The 27,320-nt window shown below is 38.9% G+C and overlaps 1 protein-coding gene across 6 annotated transcripts in view; it reads left to right on the top strand.

Annotated features, from left to right (window-relative positions):
* Positions 1-27,320, top strand: part of INPP5F (inositol polyphosphate-5-phosphatase F) — a 92,119-nt gene that overhangs the window by 37,843 nt on the left and 26,956 nt on the right. For 3 of the 6 annotated variants that reach the window (XM_018041503.1, XM_005698544.3, XM_018041502.1), the window contains 7 exons: positions 8,658-8,794; positions 20,883-21,011; positions 21,236-21,400; positions 21,518-21,574; positions 23,183-23,381; positions 24,011-24,190; positions 25,073-25,140. In XM_018041503.1, the coding sequence (XP_017896992.1) occupies positions 8,658-8,794; positions 20,883-21,011; positions 21,236-21,400; positions 21,518-21,574; positions 23,183-23,381; positions 24,011-24,190; positions 25,073-25,140 (935 nt within the window). Of the gene's footprint in view, positions 1-8,657; positions 8,795-20,882; positions 21,012-21,235; positions 21,575-23,182; positions 23,382-24,010; positions 24,191-25,072; positions 25,141-27,320 lie in introns of those variants that run through there. The other 3 variants (XM_018041501.1, XM_018041505.1, XM_018041504.1) reach the window with 3 other exon arrangements.

Raw genomic sequence — 27,320 nt, 5'->3', positions numbered from 1 at the left:
ATTTAAAAGTACTAAATGGCCAATGAATAGCTTATGTAATAGGTATGAATGAAATAGGTTTTATGCACACAGTGGACTGAATTTAAATTCCTACCAATTTTGAAAAAAGAAAAGGCGAGATCCTTCACATTGAAACATAATTTATCTTGAGATGAGCCATGGTGGCTCAGTAGTAAAGAATCGACCTGCCAATGCAGATGTAGGTTCAGTCTCTGGGTCAGGAATATCCCCTGCAGAAGAAGATGGCAACCCACTCCGCTCTTCTTGCCTGGGAAATCCCATAGGCAGAAGAGCCTGGCAGGCTATAGTCCATGAGGTCACAAAAGAGTCGGGAATAACTTGGTGACTAAACAATAAAGCCATTAGGATATTACCCAATGATTAGCTTCTCTTAGAATGCATAGTGTGTTACTATGCTATATAACAGATCATTTAAAGATACTTCATACATTTTAAAAAATGAGATCAACAGAAACTAGTCAGAGATTGTTTCTGACAGTCACAATATCGAGAAATACTTTGAACTGCAAGAGGAAAAAATATGAAGAAAACCACACTTGAGCATCTTATACTAAAACTCATAAAAGCTGAAGTCAAAGAAAACATCCTAAAGCAGCCAAAGAAAAGCTACATGTTAAATTCAATGGTGTTCAATAAAGCTTTGGTAGGAACAGTGGAAGCTGGAAGACAGTGGAATGAGACCTTCAAAGTGCTTGTCTAGAATTTTATACCTTCAAAAATTAAGAGAAAAAAAGACATTTTGAGCCAAACAAACTGAATTTGTCATCACCAGTATCTGCACTAAAATAAATACTAAGAAGTTCTTCAGGTAGAAGGAAAATGATTCCAGATAGGAGTGTGGAAATGTTGGAAGGAACGTAAAACAATGGAAAGAGTAAATGTTGGTAAATTTAAACAAAGTTAGCTTTATATGAAGTTTAAAATTAACACAGAATGAAAACACACAACAATAATACTAACTATAGTGAGCTAAAAAAGGCTGGTGTTCTCAGGTCCTTTCCTTGTCCAGGAACTGGCAAAAGCACTTATTTACATTAGGCTTTTGTAAGTTAGGGCTCATGTTATCAGACCCTACAATATAACCACTAATAGAGTAATAAAAGATTGTAAAAAGCTAATAAAGGGAAGAAGTGGAATAATAATTTTAACACTCAATCCAAAAGAAGACAAGGAAAGAAAGTATATAGAACAGGTGAAGAAATGGTAAGATGGTAGAATGATTCTTAAATGTTTTAACAATTACATTACATATAAATGGACTCGTTTAGTCACTAAGTCAAGTCTGACTCTTTGTGATCCCATGGAGTGTTGCCTGCCAAGCTCCTCTGTCCATGGGATTTTCCAGGCAAGAATACACCTGCGTTGGTTGGCGGGTTCTTTACCACTGAGCCACCAGGGAAGCCCATGAATGGATTTAGTAGTTAAAAAGCAAAGCTTTTCATAATGGAAAAGTAAAATTCATCTACAAGCTACTTTTAAGACAGATAACTTAACGATATGTATAGAGAAAGGCTAAAAGTAAAAGGATAGAAAAAAGAAACCAAACAAATGCTAACCTACTGAAAACTGATGTGCTCATAATAATATCAAAACAGACTTTAAGGCAAGAAGCATAAACAGGTATACATTTCAAAAACAGCCAAAGTTCAAGTCACCAGAAAGACAAAGCAGTGTTAAATTTGTAAGCACCTAAGCCCTAAAGTATAAAAGGAGCAGTGAGTCATTTGGCTTAAATTTATTAGTTCAGAGTGTCAACTTGAAATGGCAGAGAGATACATAAGTATTCTTATTGTCAGCTTGACACAGAAGAAAGAAAAAGTGAGCCAACTGTAATTGCCTTTCCTAATTCTCTTTTTCCTTCACAGCAGCGCATTTCCATCCTCTGATTGGTCTGGTTCGAATGCGGACTCTAAGCTCTTACTAGAGGCATAATCTGCAGAAGCTCTTCAAGAATTTACATATTGGTTATTGAATATTATGTTAGGACTTTGGAGTATGTAGTAAATAAATGTTAGTAATTTGGCATGTGGATATAATTGTAAATTCCTTTGTGTATAAGCTGGCTTGAAACTCAACATTAAAAAATACTAAGGTCATGGCATCTGGTCCCATCACTTTATAGCAAACTGAGGGGGAAAAATTGGAAGCAGTGACAGATTTTATTTTCTCGGGCTTCACGGTGACTGCAGCCATGAAATTAAAAGACTCTTGTTCCTTGGAAGGAAAGCTAGACAGCGTATTAAAAAGCAGATACATCATTTTGCTGAGAAAGGTCAATATAGACAAAGCTATGGTTTTTTCCAGTAGTTGTTTGGCTATGAGCATTGGACCATAAAGAAGGCTGAGTACCGAAGAAATGTTATTTTTGAATTGTCTTAAAAATCCCACTGAACCAGTCAAATCAGAAACAGTCTTGGAAAAAGGTGAGCCAGAAGGAAAAAAAAATCAGGAAAACAAAATTATTTTCACACAGATACCTCACTCCAAGTGGCTGGCACAGAGAATATGTACTGTGTATGTATTTCTGTCAGTAGGAGCTCTTTTAATTGAACTTCACTTAAGATTAACCAGCATTCCTCACTGCCTCTGCAGAATGTATTGGTAGATGTGTTGGATGCTCTAAAGGCTGGTGGAGACTGGGTAGGAAACCCTCTGTCTTCTGGTAGATTATAGGTTGTGTTTATTTCCGTACCTGTTCATATTTGTTTTACTTGATACAGTAATTACATAACTAAATAAACCCATCAACTGTAAATACAAAAGGAATGACTTCCTGTTTCTATGAAGGCTAAATTGAATGCTTTGAAAAGACTAGATAAAGCTGTGTTGCATTAAAAAAAAAATGCTAGGGGCTCATTCTCAAAGAACATGGGATTTTATTTCCTGGACTAGGGACTGAACTATGGCCCTTGTAATTGAAGCTCGGAGTTCACTAGACTGCTGGAAAATTCCCTAAATCATGCATGTTTAAAAAGTCATTGGTGGTTCTTTCTCAGTGGTTCAGGGGTTGAGCCCATCTTCCAATGCAGGGGATATGGGTGTGATCCTTGGTCAGGGAACTAACATCCTACATGCTGAGGAGTGCCTGAGCCCTTGAGCTGAGACTACTGAGCCTGCTCACCGCAACTAAGATCCAGTGAAGCTATAAATCAGTAAATATTTTTTAAAAGTCATTGTTAAGCTCAAGTAAGATTGAACAGACTAATGCCAGCAATGGTAACCAGTTCTTTTTCTGCTAGTCTTCTTATATGAGAGAACTCATAAAGTGGGGTTTGGATGAGGTTTAAAGAATTTCCATGGAATGGTGAACAGTGGTGAAAGGAAATATTAATTTTATATGTAATGTTTACATTTTTAAACATGTGGAATATATTCCTTTATTTTCTGTATGATTAACATTAATAAAAATAGAGGATTGCTAGACATGCATTGTTGAATCAAATGCTTATCTTTTCTATTGATGCATGTCACTAGGATGGATAGCCATGTTGAGAAATATTAGATGCAGTACTTAGAGGTGAGGTTGTGAGTAGGGAGAAAAGATTTTCATACAGTGGTGGTTTAGTCACTAAGTTGTGTCCGACTCTTGCAACCCCATGGGCTGTAGCCTGCCAGGCTCCTCTGGTATTCTCCAGACAAGAATACTGGAGTGGGTTGCCATTTCCTTCTCCAGGGGATCTTCCTGACCCAGGAATCGAACCTAGATCTCCTGCCTTGCAGGCAGTTGATTTACCGACTGAGCTATGAGGGAAGCCCCTAATTTTAATTTTAGAAAAAAAGGTTTTTTTGAATAAAAATCTTTCTCCTGTGATTGCTTACCCTAATTTAACTGAGTCAGTTATTGTATAGGGCAAGCAATTGAATCTTTTCCAGGACTGTTGTTTTACTTGCCCTAACTTGTCATGCTTTTCAAGATAATCACTTCCTAGTTAGTTTTCTTATCTGGCTGGGGAAGTCACATTTTTTGTCTGTCTTTTTTTTTTTTTAAAGGAATCAGGGTTACAAAATTGACCTTTTTCCCCATTGTAATATATTTTAAAAGTTGAGGAAATATCTTTATACCAAAAGACCTTGCTAGAATAAATTACCTTTGACCCTTGGTTATACTACATAGCCAGATCTCAGTGTGATGGCTTTAATTAAGCCAAGTTTCTTTTTCTGGTGGGTGATATAAATTAATGCAGTAACCTGCTTTGGTGCCTTTAAAAGCTTCATTACAAAATTGTGCTTGACTGGATAGAGACTGCTAAACAATAGTAATGCTATACTTTTGCATTTTTCTTAGCTTAAAATTCAAACTAGAGAAAATATATTTGGATCATTTAACCCTGTAACTGACATACTCACTTTTGCTGGATTTCCAGGCTTCTGTGTGTTTACTGTTGTGTTTGTTTCACCTACGGCAAAATAATTACAGGAATACTCCTTATCCAGGGGATCTTCCTGACCCAGGGATTGAACCCGGGTCTCCAGCATTCCAGGCAGACCCTTTAACCTCTGAGCCACCAGGGAGCTGCTAACAGGAATACAGATTGCGGTTATGTCCTAAGAGGTTTTTTGTTTTGCTTTGTTTTCTAGAATCAACCTAGAAATATCTTAGTGTCCAATTCAAGTTTTTCATTTTCTTTCCATTTGATTATTTTACTTGTTTATTTAAACACTATTTCAAGTACTTATATCTCTGTGTTTGGTAGAAAATATACTTTTTAGTTTATTCACTGTTCTAGTAAGTAAGACTCCTAGCGAGTTTTTTTGTTCTTTAGAAGCTTTTTTTAAAATTGAGATAAAATTCACACACCATAAAATTCACTCTTTTCACATTATAATTCACTGGGTTTTAGAATCATCGTAAGGTTGTATTATCCTATCATCAACTGCTATGTAACTCCAGTGTATTTCCATCATCCCAAGTTACTTAGATTATAACTAGTATATATCAGTTTTCTTGTCTATCTTACTTTTAGTTTTTTTGTTTTGATCAGTGTGTGAGACTGAAAACAGTAAGTCAGGAAACTGTATCGTGAAAGACTTACGAGACATTCAGTTCAGTTCAGTCGCTCAGTTGTGTCCGACTCTTTGCGACACCGTGAATTGAGACGTTAACCTAGTGCAATTTGTAGAGCTGGTTGCAAGTCAACTACAAAAAGGTGTTTTTATCGATGATCTCTACATTCCCAGTGTCTAAATTATTTCAGAGCAGGTTCCAGGTAGATACATTTGTCTGCAGATACTTAAGTATATATTTCAACACTAGGTATTGACATACCATCTTTCCCCGTCTTTATCATCGTTAACTTAGATGCCCATTTTTACATGGGTCTCTGTCTTCTGTCTTCTTTTCTAGTACTCATTTGTCCATTCCTATACCAGCACCGCATAGTTTTATTTACCATAGCTTTATAGTATGTTTTGCTACCTGGTAAACATTAACTCTTAATAATATGGAGTATAAAAATTATATAATCCTCCTAGGTTCTCTTTGAAATAGGCAATTTTTCCCCTTTCTATAGGTGAGAAACCAAGAATTGGAACAGTTAAGTATTATGCTGAAGTACATGATAAATAGTGGAGCTAAAATTAGAGTCTGAGTTCTGACGTCTAAGAACACATTGAGGCTTTTCTGAAAAGGGAAACTATTGTTTACAAATTTTGTTCCTTGTTGTTTGAGATCATTTATATTGTATTTTCTCAGATTTAATCTTCACTATAACCCCTCAGGTATTTTGAACTTAAGTCTGTAATGTTTTAAGTGATTTTAAGTTTGTAAGTTGAATTTCAGTATTGACAATACCAGCATTTTTGTGTAAAAAGCGTGCTTTTTGTTTTCCCAAGTGAGTCTATGTAGGGGTAAAACCTCTGAGTTTGAACTTTGGTATTTTTGGTACCACACCATTAGATGGCATATGAGAATGACATTTATCACATTTGATTATGCACATTGTGTTTTTGTCCTTGCTGTAATTTTTTTAAATCGCAGTTCATAATGTTAATAAGAAGACAAGAAGGCATAAACTAGGAAGAGGGCTTCCTAATGTTGGCTTGTCTTATCCTCTGCCAACACTCTAAATTGTTCCATGTAAAATAAAAGTTATTTTTGTAAGGTTAAGAGATTTGTGGTAAGGGCTTCCTTTTACTCAGCTGACTATATTAACATTCAAGTATACTGTGTATTATGTGATTTATTATGTGTTAGGTTTCAGTTCAGTTCAGTCGCTCAGTCATGTCCGACTCTTTGCGACCCCATGAATCGCAGCATGCCAGGCCTCCGGTCATGTATGGATGTGAGAGTTGGACTGTGAAGAAAGCTGAGTGCTGAAGAATTGATGCTTTTGAACTGTGGTGCTGGAGAAGACTCTTGAGAGTCCCTTGGACTGCAAGGAGATCCAACCAGTCCATTCTGAAGGAGATCAGCCCTGGGATTTCTTTGGAAGGAATGATGCTAAAGCTGAAACTCCAGTACTTTGGCCACCTGATGCGAAGAGTTGACTCACTGGAAAAGACTGATGCTGGGAGGGATTGGTGTTAGGTTTACTGTGTGTTAAATGCTTGGTAACCTTAATCTGTGCCTGACGTACTTCCCAGCACATGTGGGTCCTTGGTTAAAATTTAATGATCATGAATAATGAAATGACTTATAAAAGCCTTGAAACTTTGGAGTGAATTTCCATCCTACTTTATAAAGACTTAATCAAACATTTCCGAACTCTTGCATTTATGAAATGTCTAATGCACATGTCCAAAGCACTATGCCTAAAATGAAAGTGGATTAGTATTTGGGAGAAAAAATGGAAGAAATTAAAATACTGTATCTTTGTAAAAAATATTTTTTCATAAGCACAATATATATCCACCATGCTGTTTTTCTATAATAAGAAATTTCTGAAACATTGTTTCAATAGTTTTGGGTGGGGATTTTTTGGTATTAATTAGGTAGTATTTTTAAAGGGTATAGTCTCAAAATAAAAAATTGCTTTTACATGCTGGCTTTCATAGACTGTTTCTCATTTAAATAAAAACCTTTTGTGAAAAGTAGAAATTCGGATTGAAAAGATAACTGTTGGGCCTCTAGGCATTTTCTTTCCTTTCTTTCTTATATTTATTAACTATTTCTTTGTCTTATACCCCTCTCCCACTTTCATCAATATATTTACTTATTTGCTCTGTCCTAGTGTGCGCATGAAGTAGTTCTGGAATTGCTAGCCCATATTCTTCTGACAAATAACTTGCTTACCAGAGTACAATATTGTATACAGTTCTTTTTGTCTTTATCCTTACAAAATACTGTTTTCCAAAGTTAGTTTTTTTCTTCGTTGTCTCCTACAGTGGGTTACATTTTCCATTTATAGCAGAGTTGGGCTACTCTGCATTTCATCTTGGGTTCCCTCCATATTCTGATTAATTTGAACCATTTATTTTTGAGGAGATGTAAAACATGATCGTGGTTCAGAGTCAGAAGTATGTCAAAGAGTGTACTTGGAGAGCTGTCAGTTCCAGTCCCTTTTATCTCATTCCTGTTTTCTCTTCCTTCCATCTCATTTCCACCTACCCCTTGTTAGGTAACCAACTTCGTTAATTTCTAATTTATCTCTCCTCTCTTTTCTATACAAATGAGCAAATATATTTTTCTCTTTTTTTTTTTAACAGAAAGGGTAGTGTGCTCTAGCTACTCCATTGTGCTTTGATTTAATACTATATCTTATATTAATACATGAATAATATATCCAGTTTATCCCCTTATCAGTTTATAGAATGCTTTGAATTCTTTTTTATAGCTAATTCTTCATAGTACTCTGTTGCATAGATGTGCCATAGTTTATTCAGCCATTCTTTGGGCATTCAAGTTGTTTCCAGCAGTTTGCAGTTAGACTGCTGCAGTGAATAGATTTGAGTGTATATATTTTTATTTAGTTGAGATGGATCTTCAGGGTAAATTCACAAGCGTGGGATTGCTGGGTTAAACAGTAAGTGGGTATGTTTTAATGTTAGTTATAGTAAAATTAACATCTGGAAAAGTTGTATCTCTTTGTGTTCTCACAAGCGCTATGAGGGTGCCTGGTTCCCACAGCCTTGTCAGAATGTGCTGTCATAACCATACTTTTTTATTATCCCCAAGCTGATGGGTGAGAATGGTATCAAAACATTCTAATTTACATCTCCATTGAACATCTTTTCATAGGTTTTAGGGCCATTTTTCTATCTTTGTTGTGCTCTTTACCAAAGGACTGTGGGCTTCCCTGGTGGCTCAGTTGGTAAAGAATCCACCTGTAATGCAGGAGACCCCAGTTTGACTCCTGGGTCATGAAGATCCGCCGGAGAAGGGATAGGCTACCCACTCCAGTGTTCTTGGGCTTCCCTGGTGGCTCAGCTGGTAAAGAATCCACCTGCAATGCGGGAGGCCTGGGTTCAATCCCTGGTTTGGGAAGATCCCCTGGAGAAGGGAAAGGCTACCCACTCCAGTATTCTGGCCTGGAGAATTCCTGCATCTGGAGGATCACAGATGGACACGACTGAGCCACTTTGACTTTGACTTTCACCAAAGGATTGTACTGTTTGCATACTGTGTTACTCAGCTTCAGCTTGCTAGGATAGCAGTACTTTATAGAAACCAGACATTAAATATGCCTTTTCTCTTTCAGATCTTCCATGGTGGCTTATTTTAATTCGGCAGAAAGCCTTGGTGGGCAAACTTCCAGGAGACCATGAGGTCTGTAAAGTAACCAAAATTGCTGTACTATCACTTTCTGAAATGGAACCTCAGGATCTTGAGCTAGAGGTAAGATGAAGTTTCAGGAAATTTCATGGCAACTTGATATGGTTACAATGGCAACCATGAGGATTTGATTTAATAGACCAGAATCATAGAGTTCTAGAGCTGGGTATCTTTAGAGTAATTGAGTCCTGTGTTTTCAGACTTTGGTGTGGAACCTTTGTTTTAAAATCTATGAAAGCCAGTATGTAAGATGCATAGAAGCAGAGTTGCACTGGTTGAGGTGGTGATGGGGGAAGAGCTCCTTGGGGCCCTTCCTACTTTGCCTTTGCTGGAAACCTACCTCTGCTTCTGGGGACCCCTGTGTGTGTTAGGCACTCAGTTGTGTCTGACTCTTTGCAACACCATGGACTGAAGCCCACCGGGCTCCTCTGTCCATGGGATTCTCCAGTCAAGAATACTGGAGTGGGTTGCCATTTCCTTTTCCAGGGGATCTTCCTGACCCAGGGATTGAACCCAGGTCTCCCGAATTGCAGGCAGATTCTTGACCATCTGAGTCACTGTAGCACAATTTGAAAACTGATCTGGAGTGAAGAGAGTCAGGAAGGTTAGATTTAACTTCTATTGTATCTTCTTTTTATCTATATGTCTTGAAATTTTTCTAAAGCTATATTTCTCTTGTAATTTTTTTTCTTAAAGTTGGGATTTTTGTTTTTTTAAAGAAGAAAAAATACAAACCCACTGACCTATTAGACTTTCATTTTCTAAAAGGAAACCAAGCCCACAAGTTGAGTAAGTTAGGGCCAAGATAATGAGATTGCCCAGGGCCAGTGTTCGTCTCCACACTGGCAGAAATAACCCATGAAAGCACTGGTATCATGCCTACTGTCAGTGTGGGGATGTGGCATCTAGGGTGTCATCACACTGTCATAGCCCTGGCCTAATTTGATCACTATGTGGTGTACCAGACAGGCCCTGAGGGTTAAATGGATAATCATGCTTTATCCGTTGGGCTGTTCTGTGAAGTAGGCACTGTTATAATCCATGTTGCACAGGGGAAGAGAGAAGGCTTGGTGAAGATTAACCACACAGCTGGCTTGTGGTGCATCTAGGCCTGGACTGAGGCCATCTGTTCCTGTGTCCCTCTGTTGGGCTTGCCTCCCTGTTACCTGACCCGCAGGCAACAGGTAGCATAGTGTCCACGGCCCCACAACTCAGTATGTGTTTTCTAGGCTGAACTTTGGGGAAGGAAATTGGGGTACAGGGTTACATTATTTTAAAAAATGCATACAGGCATATCTTAGAGATACTATGGGTTTGGTTCCAGACCATTGCAATAAAGCAAATAATTATAATAACATGAATTTTTTTGGTTTCTCAGTGCATATATGAGATATGTTTATATTACACTATAGTCTGTTAAGTGTATAAGAGCATTATGCCTAAAAAAAAATACATACCTTAATTTAAAAATACTATTGCTAAGATACTAAATGTGTGCTTAGTCACTCAGTCGTATCTGATTCTTTGTGATCCCGTGAACTGCAGCCTGCCAGGCTCCTCTGTCCATGGGGATTCTCTAGGCAAGAATACTGGAGTGGGTTGCCATGTCCTCCTCCAAGGAATCTTCCCAACCTAGGGATTGAACCCAGGTCTCCCACATTGTACATGGATTCTTTACCATCTGAGCTACCAGAGAAGCCCTCACCACCATCTGAGTTTTCAGGGAGTCAGTCTTTTCACAATAACATCAAAGATCACCATAACAAATATGATGATAATGGGAAAGTTTGAAATTTTGTGGGAAATTACAAAAATGTGAGACACATGACGTGAGCAAATGCTGCTGGAAAAACAGTACCAATAAACTTGTTTATTGCAATTGCCACAAACCTCTTAATTTGTTTTTTTTTTTTCTTAGAAAGCATCTGTGAAGCACAATAAAACAGGGTATGTGGTAACAATGTAGTAATTTTTGTGCTTCAGATCTTTCTGGAAGTTTGACAGTCTAACAAACCAGTATTAAAATGAATTTAGGACACTGATACTCTGTTATAGAAATTAAAAAAAAAAGATTCAAGTACTTATTTCCTTTGATTGGTACTAGAGAGAGAATACTATTCACTATTGCTGATCCTCAGACAAGTAACCTCGGTGGCAGTTGGGCCTGTTAAAAACAAGTGTTTTGCAGTTTTTGTTTGCATTTTATTTTAGCAAAGAGCAGACTAAAAAAATTTTATCCATTGATTAAGCCAGTAAACTTGTGTCTTTTGGATGACTGCTGACAAATTGAAAGATCAGCATGGCTTCCTGTCACCAGTCTTGGCCTTGAGCATGAGCATGGGCAGTGTGCTGGTTTGAGCAGTAAGCTGGGGCCCTGGACAGTTAGATTTAGAGCAGAGACCAGCTCCTCAGCACCTTGGTCACCTGTTAGTCATCAGTTTGCACATCTGGCACCCCCAATTCTGGGGAAATGAATTATCCTCATCCAGAGGCCTGCATAGGACGCCCAGTGGACTTTTCAGGAAGATGCTCTTCGTGGCCATCAGTCTGTATCATTTGAGATTGTTGTTGTTGTCCAGTCACTAAGTCGTGTCCAACTCTTTGCAATCCCATAAACTGCAGCACACCAGACTTTGCTGTCCTTCACCATCTCCCAGAGTTTGTTCAAACTCATGTCTGTTAAATCAGTGATGCTATCTAACCATCTCATCCTCTGCTGCCCTCTCCTCCTTTTGCTTCTAGTCTTTCTCAGAACCAGGGTCTTTTCCAGTGAATTGGGTCATCACATTAGGTGGCCAAAGAATTGGAGCTTCAGCTTCAGCTGACTGTTGTATAGATGGTGGGTGGTGGAGGGGAGGAATCTTTAGGAAAGAACATTTAATGGAATTTTAAAACAAAAAGAAGTGACTGTGATGACAGCTTTTAAAATGTCTTCATTCTGAAGACTTTTCCTTTTCTTTCTTGACACTCTCAAGTGAATGAGATCATCTTCACATACAAATGAAAATGAGATAGTCCCACGTAGCTGAGTGTTTTTACAGTACTGTTGGATAATCTGAGTGATGGCATTTGCCAGGGTACTAAAAGTACAGTCCATGTTAAGAGCTGGAAATATATAATGACCCTTACTAATTAGGGATAAACATGATTATAGATAAAGTATTTCCAGATCCCAGTTTAGTGATAGTTTGTCATGGCTTTCTCTCAAGAGAATATAATTTCAGAAATTTGCATTTAAGCCTTTTTTTCCCTTCCTTTAATCCTGTTTTCTGTTAATGGAGCTTTACGACAGTGAACAATAGAAGGGCAAAGAACAACTCTGTTGAAAATCACGAACTATTTGCTTATTTTCTGACATGTTAATTTAAATCTTTGGTATTCTTGTTCTAGTTTCCATATAATGCCAGTTAAAAAGAGCATTTAGAAGCATGATAAATTTTTGTGGGGCTTTTTATTTGTGATTATATAGTAATTGTAACTGAGGAGGAGGAAAAAATATTCTCCCACATAGAAATGATCAATGTCAATATTCTGGTTTTTAAAAACAATTTAGTTTTAATTGAAGGATAATAGGTTTACAATATTGTATTGGTTTCTGTTATACATCAACATGAATCAGCCATAGGGATACATACGTCCCCTGGTTTCCATTTGTCTCCAGCTCTTTGGAGGAGCAATATTCCAAATTTTCAGAGTAGTTTTTGTATTTTGCATCTTTGCATATTTTTCCTACTTCTGTTAGTTAAAAGATTCCTGTTATTTTTCATGATCATATGTATCTTATGCACATAAGACTTTCTTAAATGAAGCTGACTCTTAGGTCTTCTTGAAAGTGAAAGTTGCTCAGTCATATTCAACTCTTTGCAACCCCATGGACTATACAGTCCATGGAATTCTCCAGGCCAGAATACTGGAGTGGGTAGCCTTTCCCTTCTCCAGGGGATCTTCCCAACCCAGGGATCGAACCCAAGTCTCCTGCACTGTAGGCAGATTCTTTACCAGCTGAGCCACACAAGAAGACCAAGAATACTGGAATGGGTAGCCTATCCCTTCTCCAGTGGCTTCCCGACCGAGGAGTCAAACCTCGATCTCCTGCATTGTAGGTGGATTCTTTACCAACTGAGCTATCAGGGAAGTCGAGGGCTCCTTAGTATGTCTTGATAATTTGGACATCTGTGTCTGTGTTTGAATACCCACTGCTTTCTCCCTTTCCCCTCAGGACCCCTGGGCTCTTTATTGTGGTCACTGTTCTCAGATTTTCTAGGACTTCATCTGTCTTCTGTCATTGGAGCAGAAGCATTTTGTTACGAAGTTGGGAATTAATAGTATTTCTAGTTTTCTACCCCAGTTGACTTTTTACTTTACTTGTATGGCTTATTATGTTTGCCAATTCTTAAAATAATTTTCATACTATACATTTCATCCATTTAAAGCACATAATTCAGTGGTGTTTAGTATATTCACAGATTTGTAACCATCACTGCAGTTAATTTTAGAACATTTTCATGACTCTAAAAATAACCCTGCACTCATTAGCAGTCACTCATTTTCCTCCAACCCCCAGGCAAATCCTAGGCAACCACTAATCTACTTGCTGTGTCTATATAAATTTGCCTGTTCTGAACAATTCTTCTACATGGCATAAAATATATAGGCTTTTGTGCCCGGTTTCTTTTGCTTAGCACCGTGTTTTCAAGGTTCATGCTTGTTGTAGCATGGGTCAGTGCTTAATTTCTTTTTATCCCTTTGTATGGATATACCACATTTTATTTATCCTTTCATCAGTTGATGTACGTTTGGGTTGTTTTCATTTTGGGGCTATTTGTGAATAATATTGCTGTATATTTATATACAAGTTTCTGTACATAACAAAACTTGTACATTTATGTATAAGTTTTTGGTAGACATTGTTTTCATTTCTCTTGTGAGAAAAAGAAATTCTATACCTAGGAATGGAATTGCTGTATTATATAGTAACTCTCGGTTTAACCTTTTGAGGATCTGCCAGACTGTTTTTCAAAGCAGTGTGCCATTTAAAAAAGAAAAGATCTATGCAAGGATATGAAGAATCTTTGGAGTTCAAATAGATGAGAACGTAGATATTCTTTCTTTTGGGAAAACATCCTTTAAACTTTCATAGGCTTATGTTCCATGTCTGCATATCTTATTTGCTGTATCTTGATGCTTTAATAGATAACTGCATCATTTTCCATATTTGGTTTCCCATTAGACATCTGTTTAAAATTTTAGCTCCTGATGGACATAGATAGATATCAACTTATAAAGTAAAATCATTTATTTTCCTTTCCCTATATAGCAGCAGCAGCAACATCAGCCCTTAATCTTGGTTGTGAACTCTAAGTGGTTAGAGCAGTAGAAATACTAGGGGAGCAGTGTGGTGCTGGAAAATCCCATGGACGGAGGAGCCTGGTTGGCTGCAGTCCATGGGGTCACGAAGAGTCGGACATGACTGTAGCGACTTAGCAGCAGCAGCAGTGTGGTGCTGTGGTTGTGGTTTTCTTTTTGAGATTGTGTGTATCAATGTTGTGATAAGGGCCTAAGCACATATTATGCAGAACTGGCTGGGCCTCTGGAAAAGGGAAGGTGATCTTACTGTACACGCTGTGTGTGGTAATCCCAAGAGCTCTGTCTAAACAAAGCATTTTAGGACTGGAAGGAATTCCGAGAAGTTATTTTCTATTTTCTTATTTCTTGGTAGGACTGAATTTAACCTTTAAAAAAAGATAGTGAACCTATTTGCAGTGCAGCAATGGAGAGCCAGCAAGACAACGTGTGGACACAGTGCGGGGGTCGGGGGAGGAGAGGGTGGGATGAATGGACAGAGTAGCAAGGAATCATATACGTTACCATACACAAAATAGACTCGATGGACATGAGTCTGAGTGACCTCCGGGAGTTGGTGATGGACAGGGAGGCCTGGCGTGCTGCGATTCATGGGGTCGCAAAGAGTCGGACACGACTGAGCGACTGAACTGAACTGACACAAAATAGACAGATAGGAATTTGCTGTATGATTCAGGGAACTCAAACCAGGGTTCTGGGGCAACCTTAGAGGGTTAGGATGGGGTAGGAGGGAAGTTCAAGAGGAAGGGGACATATGTATACCTATGGCTGAGTCATGTTGATATATGGCAGAAACAACACAATGTTATAAAGCAATTATCCTTCAATTAAAAATATATAAATTTATAAAATGAGATAGTGGTCATGCTTTCTTTTCTAAAGTTAACTGTATATTTATGCTGACTGTCACTGACAAGTGCTCAGTCGTGTCTGACTCCTTGCAACCTCATGGACTGTAGCCCACCAGGCTCCTCTGTCCATGGGATTTTTTCCCAGGCAAGAATACTGGAGTGGGTTGGCATTTCCTTCTTCAGGGGATCTTCCTGAACCAGGGATCGAACCTGGGTCTTTTGCATCTCCTGCCTTGGCAGGCAGGCAGATTCTTTACCACTATCTATATATATGGGTGATTCTAAAATATTCATTGAAATTTTTTATGTTTAAAGTAATTTTAAATTTCTCTTTAGAAAAATCAACTTCAAGAGAGATGGTGTGGTGACTTTATGCTCTGCTGTGCAGATCACAATCCTTATCCGAAACCTTTGAGGCTGAATTTATTTTAGAATTCATGTTTTGAGGGCTTTCCAAAAGGTTATTCCATGTATTTTATTATATAGGCAATTAGTCTGGGATGTTACCGTACAATACTACACATTCATATTTCTTAAAGAATCATATAAATATTCATTCTGAGGAAGGTAAATGATGACTATAAATAGCCTCTCTTTGGGGGTTATTTTATCATTAGATGAGCTTGTAGCAAACTTTAAAAATAATCTTTAAAATTTTAGCATTTTTTGAAGCTGTTGGTAAGGAAGTTAAGGGATATTGGGCCTCTGTCAACTCTGTTCCAAGCCCCAGAGAAGAGTAGATTAAAAAAAGAGAAAGAAAAACAAGGAAGACATTGCCAGGCCTAGAGGGAAACTGCATCTTATCTTCATGGACCACAAATGGAATAGTAGCTCAAATAGAGGCCATAGACCTCCTAGGTTCTGGATCCATAAGTAGGCAGTGGTGGGTGGAGATATGGTCCCTACACAGTGAAAAAAAGTGAAAGTGTTAGTCACTCAGTCTTGTGACTCTTTGAGACCCTATGGACTATAGCCCACCAGGCTCCTGTGTCCATGGGATTCTCTAGGCAAGAATACTGCGGTGGGTAATGATTCCCTTCTCCAGGCGATCTCTACACAATAAACGGAACTAAATGGAAGCCTGGAACCCATTTCAGTACTTGAAGCCCGGAGTGCTTCAAGTGGTGCTGGAGTGGACTCCCCAGTTTGTGAAAGGAGGCTGTTAGGTTTTGTGCTCTAAGTGGGATGATTGTGCATAAAAGAATCCTCAGTCTGTTAAGCCAGTAGCACCTCCCTTGAGAAGCAGTGGTTTAGGCAAAAGATATGGTCTGAATTATCACAGTAGCAATCAGCATGAAATAGTTGGGGTTGATAGAAGAGACTTTATCAGGGAGAGTAACGGAAGATGACTCGAAGGTTTCTTGCTTAAGTGGTACAGTTGGTGGTATTGCCTGAGACAGGGCATACCAGAGAAGGAACAAGATTTGTGAAATAGACGTTGGTCAGTTTTGGAGATGCTGAACTTGAGAGACTAGTGTCAATAGTGGGCAGATGTTGTATTTTGGGGTCATGAGTTCAGAGCAAAAGAGTAGAGTTAGAAATGTGGAGTTAAACACAGTAGTAATTAAAATGAGGATGTGTGTGTTAGTCATTCAGTTGTGTCTGACTCTTTGTGACCCCACGGACTATAGCTCAGAGAAGCTCACCAGGCTTCTCTGTCCATGGGATTCTCCATGCAAGAATACTGGAGTGGGTTGCCATTCCCTTCTCCAGAGGATAGAGGATGAAATTTTCTCAGCAGAGCGTGAAGGATGGGCAGAGAGCTAAGGATGGAATGTCAGGAACCACCATCATGTTTAGAGATAGAGATGCTAGACAGAGAAGGGACAGTCAGAGGTCTGGTAAGAGCCCAGAGAGATGGGTTTCATGGGGACCAGAGGAAGAGACAGCAGGAAGTGATCATTATTGCCACGTTCTTTGATTTGTCCTTTTCAGAGTTGGTTGGGGGGGTCCTTGTTTCACTCTGCCTCGGGAATTTCACTGGGCCATCACTCCTTGATCTCCCCAAGTCAGACTAGCATCCTCACAGTTCCAAGGACTATGGCATAGAGATTTCAGGGTTGAGGAATGATTAAAAAAAAAGAAAAAGATTCAGTAAACTTCAGTAGTGTTAAAAGGTGGTAGGAAAGGGGCTAGTAGAGAGAGTTTGCAATAGAGTAAAGGGGAATGAATGACAGGACAAGGTCCCAATCCTTAAGGGGAGACAGTGGGAAGATAGCCTTGCAGAGAAAAACAACTCCCGTTCTTTTGCAAATGAGGAGAGTGTGGGTGCAGGCTAGGTGTGCTGCTACAAGATTACTTTAGAATAGCTAGATATTTAGAATCATCTTTGATGTATTCCTGGGGGAAAATCTTGCTGGCTTGAATGCTCTTAAGGAATAACTGTATCTGACAGGTGCATAATATTCTGTTGGAATATTAAAGTTGTAATAACTTATAACTAGGTTTGAGACATGTTTTCGGATTTTTTTAAAAAAAGAAAGTGCAGCAGCAACAGGGGACTAACAGAGCTTCTTGGCTGTCCCAGGAATTCTGTGCTAACCAGTGTCGAGGGGTGTGAGGTGTATTCATGGAAGAAGGGAAGTGATGGTTTCCCAAGACTACTCTTATGACCTATGTGAATCTGGAGGTTACCACTTCACATTTGTAACATCAGAGCCCATTCATTCATTTTACAAAGGTGTTTTTTGTGTGTATGTGTGTGAGACCTCCTGTACCAGGTACTGCTAGTGCCCCTGGAGATATGAGTCAAAAAGCAAAGGTCTCTGGTGAACGTGGGGCAGGCAATAAACATTAACACGATTCAGTTCAGTTCATTCGCTCAGTCGTGTCGACTCTTTGCGACCCCATGAATTGCAGCACACCAGGCCTCCCTGTCCATCACCAACTCCCGGGGTTCACTCAGATTCATGTCCATCGAGTCAGTGATGCCATCCAGCCATCTCATCCTCTGTCATGATTATGTTATGTCTTATGTTGAAAAGTAATCAATGCTATGGGAAATAAAAATTGAGTGCAATAAGAGTGGTGGGTGGAGTGCCAGGGGCGGAGATTATGGTGAGATATCTTAGGAGATATCTGGAGGGCATCACTGACTTATTGGACATGAGTTTGAGCAAACTCTGGGAGATGGTGAAGGACAGGGAAACCTGGCATGCTGCCAGCGCACGGAGTCACAAGAAGTTGGACACAACTGAGCAACTGAACATTTGGGAAGAGGATGACAGCTAGAACAAAGGCCCCGAGGTGGAAGTAGCCCTGACGTGTGGGGAGCAGCAGGTAGCTGATGTGGGCGGAGCGGAGTAAGCAAAGGGAAGAGAGCCACAGGAGATGAAGGCAGGGAGGGAAGATGAGGGTCTAGTTTGGGATGTGTTGAGTGTGAGGTGCCTGATAGAAATCTGAGTGGAAATGTTGGCGTTTGTGGTTCTAGAATTTGGGAGAAGAGGGGGGCTAGAAATATACCATTGAGAGGGAAGGATTGGTATGTCGATGGTATTTGAAGCCAGGAGACTGGACGAAATCACTGAGAAAGTGAGTGCAGATAGGACTGAACCTGGAGGTGCCAAGATGTTAGGAAGTGAAATGGTTGGGAAGGAACCAGTAAAAGAGGTAAAGAATGCCAGTGGAAGTCAGATGAGACAGTGTATCAGAGAGGATGAGGGACAGAGGAACTGTGTCAGATGCTACTGAGCAGTTAAGATGGGGACCAGGAATCCACATTGCATTTAGCCAAGGAGACCACATGAGTCACACTGAAGATAGGTTAAGATGGAGTGGTAGGGGCTGAAGCCAAGTTGCCGTGGGCTGGGGAGAGAACAGGAGGAGAGGAACTGGAGGCAGTGAAGGTTGTAAAGAAGTAGGATCCTAGCTGGCACAGGAAGATGTTGGAGGAGAGAAATACCTGTGTTTCTGTGCTGGTCGAGCGATCAGGCAGAAAGAAGGCCACAGGGAGAACTGCTGGAGCAACATCCGTATGCTTGATTCTCTCTCCTTCCCCATCACGTCATGATCTGGTTAGTTTTGCTTGTGTGTGTGCTAAGTTGCTTCAGTCGTGTTTGACTCTCTGGGACCCCACAGACTGTAGCCCACCAGGCTCCTCTGTCCATGGGATTCTCCAGGCAAGAATACTGGAGTGGGTTGCCATTTCCTCCTCCTGGGGTTCTTCCTGACGCAGGGATCAAACCAGAATCTGCTGTGGCACCTGCATTGCAGGTGGATTCTTTACCTCTGAGCCACCGAGGAAACCCTTGGAAGAAAATTTAAGTTAGTTCGGGTTTCAGCAGGATGACTATAGATCTTTTTTAACTTCCCCTTGGGTTCCCTTGTCTTCCTCTGGTAGGCCAGGAGGAGTGTAAAGTTGTAGTTGTGTTGTAAAACCCATGTAAATTGAGTGTTTGATAGCCAGAGCTTTAAAAAGACATAAAACCCATAAGATTGCATTACATGTAAATTCTTGGTTCAGTTATCAGTCTCCACTTCCAATCTGATAAAACCAAAACAGTCTCCTTCCTTTTTTAAAAAAATAACTTACTATCAAACTTGAACTAGGACTTCTCTGGTGGCCCAGTGGTTAAGAACTCGCTTTGCAGTGCAGGGGACACAGGGTCAGTCCCTGGTCTGGGATGAGCTCTGCAGCAAGAGAAGCCACCACAATGAGAAACCTGTGCACCACAGCTAGAGAGCAGGGCCAGCTCGCTGCAACTGGAGAATGCGCCCGCCCCCCGCCGCCTGCCAATGCAGCAGTGAAGACCAGCACAGCCAAAAATAAATAATAATTAAAGAAAAAAAAAAAACCAGCTTGGACTAGTTTTTGCTCTCCTTGTTTTTCTCATCCTGTTTATTACCTAGTAATATTTATTTTGTAAGTAAGACACTACTAATAATAAGCATATAGTAAATGTTACCTCCTAATAGGGTTCTGCCACTTAGCACAGCAATAAAACCAGTGTATTGAAAAAATGGCATTCGTCTGCATATGGTTAATAGAATCCATGTGTCCCCTTCAGAATGTTTGGTTTGTGTGCTGAGTCACATAAAATTATATGTAAAATGCTCAACTCTAGCCAGATGGTCGTCTCTAGAACCTTTGTGCCTTTCTCTTGCCTAAACCTTTCCATCCTCTTCCTCGCCTTTGTGGGTTAGACTGCTCATTTCCTGCAGCTCCAACTTTTTGGTTCTCCAAATTTAATCTCTGGACCCAACGAGTGTGTTTTTATTTTACTAGTGTGTGTGTGTGAGGATAGAAGGGGAAAGAGTAGTTGAAATGTCCAGATTTTAAGATTGCTAATAGAGCAGACTCTTGGCATCTTCTCACCCAAAACACTCCACTAACTAGCATTAATATTTAGCACAGATTGCTGTAAAGAAATGTTCCTAGAGCATAGAAAATGTGTATATTGCACTAATTTTAATCTTGTGTGTCTGTACATGCTCAATTCTCTTCAGTCATGTCCAGCTCTGCAACCCCATGGACCGTAGCCCACCAGCCTCCCCTGTCCATAGGATTATCCATGGCAAGTATACTGGAGTGGGTTGCCATGCCCTCCTCTAGGGGATCTTCTCCACCCAGGAGCCTCCGCATTGGCAGGCAGATTCTTTGCCACTGAGCCATCCGGGAAATCTTAGATGCCAATTTGTAAAGCATTAATGAACCCCAACCAGAGCATTTTATTCTTCAGTTATATTAGATAAGAGCTTGCTATAACGCCCCCAGTATGTCCTGCCCTGTATTTTTTGCTTGTGCTCTGCTGTAGCTTTCTAATGCTTGAAACCACAGCTGTGTTTTCTAATATCAGTGGACTACTTGGTCATTTTACTTGCTCTTGAGGTTTTAACCACAATGCTTGAGCAGTAGCTACACTTGTGCACTCATGCTAGAACATTTAGCAAGCAGATATTAGTAATAATGAATTCTCTTTCTCTTCCTAATTATGTAGCTCTGTAAGAAGCATCATTTTGGAATTAACAAACCAGAGAAGATTATACCATCTCCTGATGACTCAAAGTTTCTACTGAAGACCTTTACGCATATTAAATCCAATGTGTCTGCTCCTAATAAAAAGAAAGTAAGAGTTTGACTGATATGGGCTTGGAATTCATCTTTGATTAGTTTTAAATGGAGGGGTGACTTTCCTGCTAGGAAACTTATTTTCAGACTACTCATCATCTTAAAGCACTGTCTCTGCATGTCCTTGGGATTATTTTTCACTTTTCTCCTAGGGAGTTGAGTGGTATCCACATAATGCCTTGCATTTAATTCCTGCAGTAATAGTAGATACATTTCTTATAGGTTAAGGAAAGTAGAGAAAAGGAGAAGCTGGAGAGAAGATTACTCGAGGAGTTGCTGAAGATGTTCATGGACTCGGAATCCTTTTACTATAGCTTGACCTATGACCTGACCAATTCCGTGCAGAGGCAAAGCGCTGGGGAGGACCCCCGTCCCCTCTGGCAAAAGGTACACCTCACAGCTCAGAGCAGGGTTTGCCTCCAGAGCAATTTATGGCCCTGTCTAGCCTCTGTGGGAAAACTGAAGCAACATGTTTCTGACCTATTTGTTTTCTACCTTTTTCAGGTTGATGACCGATTTTTTTGGAATAAATATATGATACAAGACCTTACTGAGATTGGTGTGAGTAGTTGTTTCTGAAATATTCTAAGGTAGTTATAATTGTTAAGCAAATATTTTTAAGTTGTATTAAAAGAAATTTAAAAACTCACATAATGTTTTACCCTGTAGAATGGGAATCATTTAGCTCGGGAAAACCAAGGTACTGTTTTAAGGCGATTCACAATTCAACTATATGGCCACAGACTTATCTTTTTAGCAGGTTCCCATAGGACATTCATAATTTAAAGCTATGGAACTAATGTCCATAGAGTTCCTCTAAAAGGTATTTTGTTTTTACCCATTGGAAATGTTGAAGCCCAGTTTTCCTTTAGTGAGATAGTGAAGTGAAGTCGCTCAGTCATGTCCAACTCTTTGCGACCCCATGGACTGTAGCCTGCCAGGTTCCTCCATCCATGGGATTTTCCAGGCAAAAATACTGGAGTGGGTTGCCATTTCCTTCTCCAGAGGATCTTCACGACCCAGGGATCAAACCTAGATCTCCTGCATTGCAGGCAGACTCTTTTACCATCTGAGCCACTAGGGAATCCCAGTTATTAAATGTTCCTGTTTCCTCATTTGCATTTATTGCTGGAACAAAATTAAAAATAATGAGAATGGTAATGAAAATAATGAATGTGGATAGATCTTCGCCTCACTGTTTGCAACTCTAATCACCTTCCTGAGATCCTGTCTACAGGCTCCATGAAACAGAAATGTGAGGGGACTTGGAAGATACGGTTGTAAAAAAAAAAGGGGGGGGGTGGATTTGAAGTTGATGCTGAGATCTGTATCAAGCGTAGATATAGATATGGAGATAGGGGAAAAAGAGGGACAAAGAACTTCTCTGGAGCACTTTTCATCCTTTACTGTCCCTGGATACAGTCAGTTGAGAAATTTTCTGAGTATTCTTAGTCTCAAAGACTTAAGAGGAGATCTTTGCCTTTAATTAATACTTACCTAATTACATTGGATGACTTTTTAAAATATTTATGGACATGATTTTTTTTTGGTTCATTGACTGCTTAGATTTTAGCTGGGCACAAAGCAAGACTTTGTCTAAACTAGAAAGTAGAATAGACCTTTGTGTTTCATAACTAAGTGATCAAAGTTGGTTTTACTAAAGGCTTAATACAATTGTGAGTTGAAAAGCAACCTTTAAGCTATATCTTCTTTTATACCAACAGGAATAACCATACTAGCTACATTTGTTAAATCCTTATTATAAGCAGACAGACATTTTAGATTTTACTCATTTAATCTTCACAGTAACCTTATGAGGTTGTTGTCTTATTTCACAAAGCAGAATGTCTGGAGGCCTGGAGAGGTTAAGTCATTCTTCTGAGTGAGGGAGTAAGTGGTGGAGCCTGAATTTGTACCCAGCCACCCAGCTCCTAGCTCTGGTCCCTCTCAGGCAGCTCTTCTTGAATGACCACCATAAAGGAAATGAAAGGCTCTGCCCCCTCCCTCCCTTCATTCCTCAGTGTTCTCCAGTAAGCAGAAAATATGGTTAAAGAATGGAAGTTTTCTGCTTCTAATAAACTAGCAAGTATGTGATGTCCACTGCTTGGATTTGAGGAAGTAGCAGTGCTGTGCAGAATAGAAATAACATGGTGTTCATATTATTTTCAGACACGAGATGTGGACTTTTGGATCATCCCCATCATCCAAGGTTTTGTGCAGATTGAAGAGCTTGTGGTTAATTATAATGAGTCATCTGATGATGAGAAAAGCAGCCCAGAGACCCCGCCTCAGGAGTCCACCTGTGTAGATGACATTCACCCACGATTTCTAGTGGCTCTCATTTCACGCCGAAGTAGACACAGAGCAGGTAAGTGGAGGGCTGTAATAGTGTGCAAATCAGATCCAGGCGAGAAGGGAACATTGCAGATGAATTGAAATGCTAATGGCAGTAATGGATTTGGAAAAACAGCTTCAAAGTGCTCAGTGACTCTCAATAGTGTGGTGTAATTGGAGACCAATTTTTTGGAGAGAAGTGAATGGGAGAGTGTTAACAAGAGGGGAAAGAAAAGGAGGTATATTGTGGAAAAGAGCAGAAAGTCACTTGGGATGTGCTTCTAAATACCACTGTTCCTACTGACAGCCTGTATCAATGTAATAAATCACAGCTAGCACCTTTGGGAAAACCCTCCTCTTTCAATTCACAGGCATTATCTCAGCTTCAACTTTTAAAAAACACTGGTGAATACAGGCATGATTTGGGGTAAGTTAATACTGTGCTGCCAAGCAGTTGCATGTTAGATCCCCAAGGCTATCCTGAAAGACACAAATTTTTAAAAAAACTTTTTATCTGGTATTGGGCTGTAGTCAATTAACAATATTGTGATAGTTTCAGGTGAACAGTGAAGGGGCTTGGTCATCCATGTACATGTATCCATTCTCCCCCAAACCAGACTAATTTTTAAAATTTTTGCGGTTTTAATTTTTTTTTTTTTTTAGGAATGCGTTATAAGCGAAGAGGAGTGGATAAAAATGGAAATGTTGCAAATTACGTGGAGACTGAGCAGTTAATTCACGTGCATAGTCATACCCTGTCGTTCATTCAGACACGAGGCTCTGTGCCCGTCTTCTGGAGCCAGGCTGGATATAGATATAACCCAAGGCCTCGGCTGGACAGAAGTAAGCCTGTCAGTTATTTGGTTTGCAAACGATGATTTCAGAGGAGATGTTTTTAAAATCCTAGATACTGTGTAGGTTTGGATTTATTTTGCCAGATAGTTCATTGAAGATGGTAGCTGGTACACTGAAATTTAATAGTGATATAATAATCTCAAAAGCATTAATAATAGTGGTTGCTGACAATTCAAGTAATTAACAATAAAAAATTGCAAAGTAGAGCATCGCATAGCTTATTTCACAGATTTTGTTGTTTCTTTGAAGAATACTTTATTACAGTGCTTAATTTTGGAAAAGTGTAAATATAGCCAGTATGTGTAGGAGCAGGAAATACCTTAACAAGACAGGGTCTTCATGGAATAGGTAGAATCTCTTTTCAGACGTTTGCTGTGAAAGGTTTGTTGTTTGAAATATTAAGGATTTAATTTCTTCAAGTATTTTAACCGGAATAGCTAAATCATATTAATCTAATTAGATTACTCAAAGGGGCTGATTTTAAAATTGTTTACAGAATGTTTTTCACTCAAAACTTAATTCATATTTGTGAGACTTCAGCAAACTTTGATTTTTAATATCCTTGCTTTAAGGGGGTTTTATTAATTTATTATAAACTACATGAAATGTTTTCTGACAAGTTGGTTGAATATATAGATAAATGCCATAGTTTCATAGTTGACATCTTTAGTATGTTTCAGTTTAGTCTAACTGGGGAAAAAAGAGAAATCAAATCTTCAGCTTAGCATTTCCTTTAAAAAATACTAGTTTTAGACAATCTTAGTTACATTTGGGCTGTCAATGTTTAAAGTAAGAATAAAGATGAAATAGACACTAAACTCCGTCTTAAACATGGGAAGGAAAAACAGATTTTGTATCACTTCTTCGTAGGTGAAAAGGACACGGTTGCCTATTTCTGTGCCCATTTCGAAGAACAACTGAAAATTTACAAAAAACAGGTGGGATTTCATCTGTAGTAATGTGTTCCTTCATATTTTTAGAAATGGTTGTGCATCTGTTTAAATTTCATGAAGATAATGACATGTGGTTCATAATTAAGTAAAACGGCATTTGTCATGAAGTTAAAAAACACATAAGCTAAGAGTATTCTTTAACAATTATTGAGTCAGCTACTTTAGATTGTTTTTAGATGAGATTAGTCTACTATCAGTTATCACAATCTGAGATATATCTAAAGTAAGATATGAAAGGCATCTTTCAGGTCCACCTCTTTGAGGTAACAATTAGAAATATCCTTCAGTATCTTTTTTTCTCTGCACACCTTTCTTATGTATTCATACAGTCAATATGTAGATATGTGAACATATAAACCAAAATCATTTGAGAACTGTTGGGTGAAATACAATTTCAATAAGATGACCAGATTTCATATAGATTAATGTAAAATAATCAGTGACTCTTCTTATCTATTAGCAGTGACCAGTCTGATGGTATAATGCCATGGGATGTGTTTTTATAATCACAGCACAATAGGAAGAAATAGCCTAAAATCTATTGAACATACAAAAAAGATAGCATATATATGAGGGGAGGGGGCTGTTGGGGGGGAAGTCTACTGGAGAACATAGAAGAAAACGGAGAGACAATACCATGTTCCTGGACGGAAAGACTCAATATCAAATAGACTTCAGTTCTTGCAAAATTAATATATAAATGTTTTGCAGTCCCAAAGACAGTCCCAGCAGGGAAATAAAAAGGAAATCCTCACATTGGAAAAAATTATATAAAGAGTGAAAAGAAGAAATAAAGACAGGTAACTGGGGAAATGAGAACTGCCACACATTGCTGGAGATCAAACCAATCAATCCTAAAGGAAATCAGTCCTGAATATTCATTAGAAGGACTGATGCTGCAGCTCCAGTACTTTGGCCAACTGATGTGCAGAGCTGACTCATTGCAAAAGTCCCTGATGCTGGGAAAGATCGAGGGCAAGAAGAGAAGGGGGCAAGAGAGGATGAGATGGTTGGATGACGTCACCATCTCGGTGGACGTAAATTTGAGCAAACGCCGAGAGCTAGAGAAGGACAGGGAAGCCTGGCGTGCTGCAGTCCATGGAGTTGCAAGGAGTTGAATAAGATTTAGCAGCTGAACAGCAGCAACTCTTCTCTGGGAGGAGCATAAATTGCTGTGGCCATTTTTGAATTACGGTATTATCAATCAAAATAAAATACGCTTATACTGTTAGTATAGTAATTTGCTTTTTGGCCCTACATGCCATATACAGAAATCAGTTCTAAACAGATATGGATCTAAATATGAAAGGTTAAACAATAAGCCTTTTAAAGGAAAATATTGCATTTAGACTATCTTTTGACCTTGAATCTTAAACAAGGTTTTAAAAGAACTAACGGTAATAAGTAGACTTTACTAAATTTTTTATTCTTATTAAAACTTTATTGAATTATATATTTTCAATATTAAAACAATACAAGTGGTATATTATTTATTAAAATGAAATAAGATTTTTAAAGTACCAACCATAATGAAAAATTGGTAATTTGACTTTACTAAAATAAAGAAATTCTTGACTATTAAAAAGCACCATTAAGAGAATGGAAAGGCAATTCAGAAAGTTGCAGAAGACATATATGACAAAGGGCTTATATCGAGAGTACATTAAGAATGCCTTCAAATTCATAAAATGTGTACAACCCAAAGAAAATGGGCAAAAGACTTAAGCAGATTCTTCATGACAAAGGACAGTCCAAGTACAATAAACAGGACAAGGTACTCCACTTTGTTAATCACTGGGCAAATGCAAACTAAAACCACCACTCACACATTAGGATGACTGAAATAAAATAGATGGAAAATACAAGTTTTGTCAAGGATGTGGAGCAGCCATAACTCTAATACAAATTAAACAAAAAACTTAAATCTCCCTGAGAGAAACGTGTTCAATCCAGGAGGCATGTATAAACCTCCTTTATTGCAGCATTAAAAAAACCCTAATTGTTCATTAGGCATTCAGTGGATAAAGTACAGCATATCTAAAGTGTTGAATACAAATAGTTAAAAATGCTGAGATGCATCTGTGTGTACTAATGTGAAAACATCTTAAAATCATATAGTGGAGTGAGAGGAAAACTATATAATAGCATATGGCATGTTACCACTT

This window comes from Capra hircus, chromosome 26 (genome assembly GCF_001704415.2).
Source record: "Capra hircus breed San Clemente chromosome 26, ASM170441v1, whole genome shotgun sequence".
NCBI lineage: Eukaryota > Metazoa > Chordata > Mammalia > Artiodactyla > Bovidae > Capra > Capra hircus.
This window is presented reverse-complemented; position numbering and strand designations above follow the sequence as displayed.